The sequence below is a fragment of the Sesamum indicum genome, linkage group LG2, assembly GCF_000512975.1.
Source record: "Sesamum indicum cultivar Zhongzhi No. 13 linkage group LG2, S_indicum_v1.0, whole genome shotgun sequence".
Lineage (NCBI taxonomy): Eukaryota > Viridiplantae > Streptophyta > Magnoliopsida > Lamiales > Pedaliaceae > Sesamum > Sesamum indicum.
Window position 1 is genome coordinate 2,903,197 of NC_026146.1, and position 7,103 is coordinate 2,910,299.

Below are 7,103 nucleotides of genomic sequence, written 5' to 3' on the forward strand. Positions count from 1 at the left end.
AAATCCAAAACACGTCCACACCATACCATCATTATTCACTCATACATAGAAGTGTGTGCCACTCTTTACCCTATCTACCACCCCTCACCCCCACAAGCTTCTTCATGTCTGGAGGAATGCAATATATAGTGCTCATTTCATTACATCATGCAACCAATTAATGGGGTACTAAATCATGCATGTAATTAAAGCCAGTTCCTTCTCAACAATCCTGGTTTTCACTTTCACCATCCTCTTTATCATCATCCAATTCCAATGGTTATGGATGGCCCGTCTCCTATGAGAAACAAGTTTTACTAATATGCCATCACATGAAGAGCCTCTTGCTAGCTATAACATGAAATCAAAGCCTGTCCTTCTTGGTAAGTAAGGCCTCATGATGAATGTGTATGAGATCTACAAGGAACAACAAGTACTGGCTGGTAATAATAGAATCATCCGTTATCAACACCAAAAGCAAAATATTAGAGTCGTACGTTTGTCTAGGACGCTTCTATGTACGACCGCCTTACCTTAGCTAAGCTATGCTCAAGTGAGCATGCAGGTTGCATGATTACTAGCATTCATGAAAATTTTTCATCAACGACAAGGAATCAAGAATCAACTGAACAATATCAATGTCGGAAACAGCAGTTATGCGTGTGGAAACTGAGAGGAAAAAAGAAAAGCTGCATGTAATATAAGGAATTGTTTCAGATGCAATTGCTAGCTGAACGCCAGTGCAAACAGACAACCTCCCTCTTATAAGCCAGCTACAAACTCAGAATCAAAGTAGATAACAGAAATTAAGGTATAGGTAAGCTTAAGGTAAATTGTTGTTTTTAATGTGACTTGGAAAGAAATAAGCAAGAGAAGATTTAAAGCAGTTTATGTGACACACACACACACACACACACAAATGGGAAGAATAGAATGGACAGAAGGACCGTCTACTTCTAGTTGTTAACTGTAATCATCTATCTGTATGGACAACAAAGAGCTAGCAATTATTACCATGAATGTTCTTTTTTATTTATTTTTCAAATTTTATTACAAGACATTAAGTTCCACTTTTCTTGTTTCCATTTATGTGTGTAATGCTTCTAATATGTGGTGAGAACAATAGTAATTCTAAGCTTGGACATGAGTTTGGCTAAACCCTATCCAATTACATGACTAGCCAATGTAATAAGTTCACAATTAAAGAAAGTGACCAACCACATAATACGTGTAATAATGTGATTTAATTAATCAGCTAGACTGCACAAACCTAAATTTGGAGAAGCATTTTTTGTTGGGAGGGAGGGATGTCCGGAAGCTTGGTTAGCGTGCCTTGATGAACTAATGCAATTTTGTAAAAAGACAGTCTTCAAGGTTTCTGCACTAGTTACCTTTACATTTGGGCAACTAGCTAGATGCATGGATTACTAAAGAAGGTAGAAAGCCAACACATCCAAATATATATATATAGCTGCATTTTCCATCGAGTGAAGAAGTTCTCAAGTCTAAGTAGTAATAAAATATCACTTAAAAGTTATAGAAGATCCCCACTAATTATATACAGATACAAAATGGTACTGGATTATCAAATAACTCTTGAAGAACTAGTTTAAGCCAATTTGAGTACCGTCATCATAATTTCGCCTACCTAGTTTCTACTACAACCAAAACGTGCCAAGTTCATATATGAATATGAAAAACATAACAAACATAAAAGCCTCCTAGTATAACTAAGTTCCGACTAATATAAGACTAGACGGACTCCAAGTTAAGCCAAGCAAGTGCCTTTTGACGTGTGAAGATTTCTCATCTACTTAGCTAGGTAGAAATGAAAGATGAAACTGCACGACATCTTTACATTACTTCTAATACAATTAACCACGCATTACATAAGATTTTAATTCACGTTTTTTCATCAGCAACGAACAGTACACCGCTTTTAAGGATCTTAATTTCTACTGATAATTCCACATTGTGAATTAGGAATATAACCAATACTACAAAAGAATGCATGAAATTTATCAAGACTTGGCCTGAGGAACTTTCATGCCACCCAATGGTATATATTTATAATCTAAATGAACCAATATATATATATATACGCAATGATGTCATAACGTCACATGCTAGTAGCATCACCATCTATGAATTGATAGTTTACGGCCTATATTTACTAGCTATTGAAATAGGAAGGATTTGAGTAAACTAATCAAATCACTCAGGTAAAAGGGTTTAAGGCTTCTAGCATATATATAGTCTTCATATCTAGTATGAAAAATCTCTTTATATATGTATCTTTGAATTTAAAATGAGGCGTTTTCAATTTCGAGCTAATTAGCACTACAAAGTAAATTAACACAGACAAATATATAAAGAGAGAATTATTCAATTAATTTGAAGAAATTGAAGGATGAAGATGAAACATGCAAATACAGTCAATTTTGATACATCAAAGATGAGAAAGCAAATTGAAAGTCCTCCTACCAAAATGTGCATAATCATCATTGCACTTGCCAAGTTACAACAGAAATTACAAATCAAAGTCAGATAGAAATATGAGCAAAACATGTCCAGATAGTACTACAATCTAAGCATCAAGTACAACCTACTTAATTACTCACCTTGAAAACTGCTTCATCTTCATCTGCTGCACTTGATATATATATATATATATGATCATCCCTATTGATCTATAGGTACTTCCAATTGACTGACTGATGTATATATGTGACCTCAAGAGAAGACTAATCTTTTCTTGAAAACTGCTACTTCATATCCCCCCAAATTTGCATCAGAATTTTGCCCATTTTTCCTTCATTTTCTTCGCTGATAAATAAAGCTGAGAAATCCCACATAAAATAAAGGTAACACCATCAAGAAACAGTAAATCTTGTTAATCATCAGAATGGTGGCCTCGCAGAACTGCCACTTCCCCATCCGAACAATTCAGCTGAGAATGGATAATTCCCTGGTGGCGGCGTGCTCCCACAAGCCGAGGTGAAAAACGGAGCACCACCATCTCCTCCTCCTCCTCCTCCTCCACCACTGCCATCTCCGCCAGCACCACCTTCACTTGCATGCCCCCCGCGGCCACCACCAGCTGTGACGCCGGAAGACTGTGAAGCACTAGGCTGCGGCTGAGCAGCCGTAGCGCCTTCTTCTTCCTCCAGAGGTAAGCGTTCAAAAACCGCATTTGCAAAGGATGCCGCCATCAGAACCACCGGCCCGGAAGCCATTAACGGTCCCACCACGCTACCTCCAACCACCTGCCCCTGGCCACCGGACAAGAATATAGACAGCCCACCAGCCCCTGGTGGGGCAGGTGGCGGAAGCACCGTTCCAGAAAGCGAGAGAATTTCAAAACGACCGTGCAGCGTCACTACACTCCCGGCAGGTGCCGCCGGTTGCCGTAGTGTCACATTCGTCACCGTGCCGCTGCCGCTGAGCACGCAAACACCTCTACCCCGCCGCCTCGCATAGACAGAGACGCTGTCGACGATGTCATTCCCAGACGAGACTTCAAGAACGTGGGATCGGAGTGCATTGGGACTATCACGCGTGACGATAATCGGAGGCTTGGGCTTGTTCTTAGAGCCTGGAGGTCGGCCTCGGGGGCGGCGGTTGGTGGTAGGAGTACCGCCGGAGCTGGTTGTGGCGGCGGCTTCCTGGTCTTTTTCCTGCGGGGAGTCCTTGGAATCTGCAGATGGCTCAAGTTCTAAAGTAGGGTTATGGTGAGAAGGCCTGTGCTGCAAGTGGAGGTCTGGGGTTAGAAGCTGATGAACATAACGAGAAGAACCGGAGCCTTGTTGCTCGTAACCCGCCATTTCCACATCTATATTTCTCTCCCACCACTTGTTCGCCAGAGCTCTCTCTAAAATTCTCTCTCTCTCTCTCTCTAGAAAGAAAGAAAGAAAGAAATCAAACACAGAAAACCAAAAATGAACAAATATTCTTTCTCTATTTCTGTTAAAATAGCAGGGTTTTTTTGTACTATTATCTGACAAGAACAAGACTGAAGGAAGTTACACAGAAAAGGGGCATCTCTTCTCTTCTCTTCTCTTCTCAAACAGCAAAGATATGTTGAGAAGAGATCCACAGTGAGAGGATTGAGTGCTATTGACTAGAATCCAAGAACTGATTGGACACCCATCATCAGTTACATAAAACAATTATTATTAATTTATTCCTCCACCTACTCAACGTTGAAATCTTTCTCTTTGTAATAATAATCTCTCTCAGACCTCCATTCTTCATACAACTCCAAGTTGCTCAACAAAGAGTCAAACCAACTAAATTTCCTGGAAAGAACCCTTTTTTCTTTTCTTGTTTCTCAGCAGATTAGTAGATCAGATTGGTCTTGGAACAGATGAAGTGATGTGCAGGCAGAAGCAACATGAGACCTAGCAGATGATGACTATGAAGATTTGCTCTTTTCCTTCATCTCTTGTGCGGAAAGATACAATACATATGGGATCGGGATGCAGTGAATTGAGGAGAAAACCTCGCAAGAAAGATATGGTCTGAACTCAGAGTCGGAGAGTGGTAACACACACTATCATCACTATGTTTGGGAGCAGAAATGAGAAATGAATAAAGAAAGGGAAAAAAAAGGGGATGGAGTAATATTATATACAAGTGCAAATGTACAAGTCAAGAAAAGGAGGAAGTATAGTGTACTACTGCTCTATACCTATACAATAATATAATATATATAGAGAGAGAGAGGGGGGGGGGGGGGAGATATGTACGTATATTGTTTGTATGGTTTTAGAGGTAGAAAGAAAGAAAAGCAAGAGGGCAGGCGCTTGGAGTTGGAGTTGGGAGTCCTCTCGTGGGAAGGTGTATTTTGTACGTATTGGTTTGTGGGTGATGAGAGAGAAAGAGAGAGAGGCGGTGGAAAGTGTGCAGTAAAACAAGGGGAAAAGCAGGCAATTACCGAGACAAAATTCCTCGAATGACTCGTAACTTCCTTCCTCCCACATATTACTATTCTCTCACTTTTCTACCCTTTTGAGGTTGGGTTGAAAAACCACATGGTTCTATCCTGTCTGCTTCGCACCAGTGGAGTTACCCCTCCCCTCAACCACTAAATTTTTCTGCCTTTATTAATTACTACTTGAATACGTAACTCATGTAACAATGCCATAATAACATAATACTTTCAGAAATATATAAAAACACAAACGATATCTTTTACAAATATATTCACGCTTAATTATTTAAGTATTTAAAAAATATTAGCATATATATAATATTTTTGAAATATATAAAACAAATATTACAAATAAAACTAAAGATTTCGTAAGTTAAATATGACAAAAGCACGAGTTGAAAGTTGCAGAGAAATAACAAATAGTTTCCAATTTTTTGAAGGTCTAAAATAGCAAGACAAATTCTAGCTTCCCGTTAACTGAGGCTCCACACGACAGTCTAAAGGTCTGTCTGTTGGGAAACTAGATAGTTTCCAGCTTCTTAAAGGTCTGTTTGTTGGGAAACTAGAATCTGTCTTGCTATTTCAGACCTTCAAGAAGTTGGAAACTGTCTTGCTATTTCACTGCAACACTCAACTCGTGCTTTTGCCATATTTTACTCATAAAATTCTTATTTTTATTTCAGTTTCTCATTTCAGCACCCCTCAACAGGGACACATTCAGTTCTCCAATAGGGACACCTTCATTCTACCAACAGGGACACCTTCAGCCCCACGACAGGGACATCTTCAATTCATCAACAGAGATACCTTCAGCCCCACGACATGAACACCTTCAGTCTACAAACAAGGACACCTTCAATCCCTCTACGAGGACTCCCTTCAAAATTTGGAAAACCACTCTCTCTTCTTGTTTTGGCATTCGAATTGCACTCTTAGCACGATTTTTCTCACGAAATTACTTACTCTATCACAATTTCTCATTACATTTTATTTCTTACGATTACTTTTCTCCTAAATTCGATACTAACTTGGGCGTCGGAGTGCTAACGCTATTTCTGCAGGTCCCCCCTTTGAGATTTGCATTTGCTTCGACCTAAGCTATGAGCATAGTCCATATCTATTGACCCGTGCATTTTTTAGATGCATCATTGGTGCTATTTGTGGGAAACTTGAGTTCAAAACGTGAGTTACCATAGGAACCCCTAGCAATCTCGCAAGCAAACAAAAAGTTGTGGAAGCACCCATCAGTAGGATATCCCCTATCACTGGGGCAGCCCCCACTAGTGGAGTGATGGTCCTAAGACCCTCCAGACCTACTGACTCGCTAATTGAGCTTCCACACCACAGTCCATCTTCAAACACCTCTTCGGGGAGGCTCCCTCAGAACTCCTATGGACCATACAACAGATGATCATGGAGGCCATATGGGAGCAAATGGCGACACTAATTCCAACCCGTGCAATAACTCCATTTGACGTGGATGGGCTAAGGAAGGAAGTCAAAGGGTATCCCCTACTCCTGCATCGCTGGTCGCAAGAGACTAGGGACTCCCCTCGCAAATCCAGCGGGACATCTCTCTTCAGTGGATCGCACGTCTGGAAAGCCTTCAAAAGTCCTCCAAGACGTCTAGTACCAAATTGCAGGAACGCCGTCGGAGAAGCAACAGGGCATCCCCTTCAGTGAAGATATCATGGCAGATGAACTCTCCCTCAACTAGAAGGAGCCTAACCTGCTGAAGTATGACGGAACTACGGCTCCGCAGAAGCACCTCTCCTACTTTGAAAATGTTGCCCTTCTCCATACACCCTAGGCGTTGAATATCGTGTGTTCGTAATCACCTTCACACAGTCGGCCCACCTCATACCCACCTTCCAAACCTAGCCCAAGAGAAAGGGGCTGCCTCTAAGAAGTTAGACTCCTTGACCTAGAAGGACTCCTTGCAAAAGTAGGAGTCCTCCTCCAACCAAAGACGTGCTGCTCAAGTCAAGAGCGAGATAGGATCTTGCCTTATCCTCAGATTTCCGCCATTTTTCTTGAAAATGCAGCTCACATACAGAGTCCCTGCGAAGAGGGACTCCATCTCTATAAATACAGGCAGCATCCCCGAACAGACAGACCTTTAAGAAGTTGAAAACTGTCTTTCAACTTGTGCTTTTGCCATATTTCACTTACGAAATTCTTATTTTTATTT

General features: G+C 40.8%; 1 protein-coding gene across 1 annotated transcript; it reads right to left on the minus strand.

The window, feature by feature from the left end:
* Positions 2,383 to 4,601, minus strand: LOC105178278 (AT-hook motif nuclear-localized protein 29-like). Its single transcript, XM_011101730.2, has 2 exons — positions 4,006 to 4,601; positions 2,383 to 3,874 (listed from the first exon to the last, which is right to left on the minus strand). Exon 2 carries the CDS (start codon positions 3,801 to 3,803, stop codon positions 2,880 to 2,882), a length of 924 nt encoding a protein of 307 aa, XP_011100032.1. The 5' UTR covers positions 3,804 to 3,874; positions 4,006 to 4,601; the 3' UTR covers positions 2,383 to 2,879.

What these genes read in the sequence shown, in the direction of transcription:
- LOC105178278 (XM_011101730.2), bottom strand. Translation starts at nt 3,803, where the DNA reads ATGGCGGGTTACGAGCAACAAGGCTCCGGTTCTTCTCGTTATGTTCAT.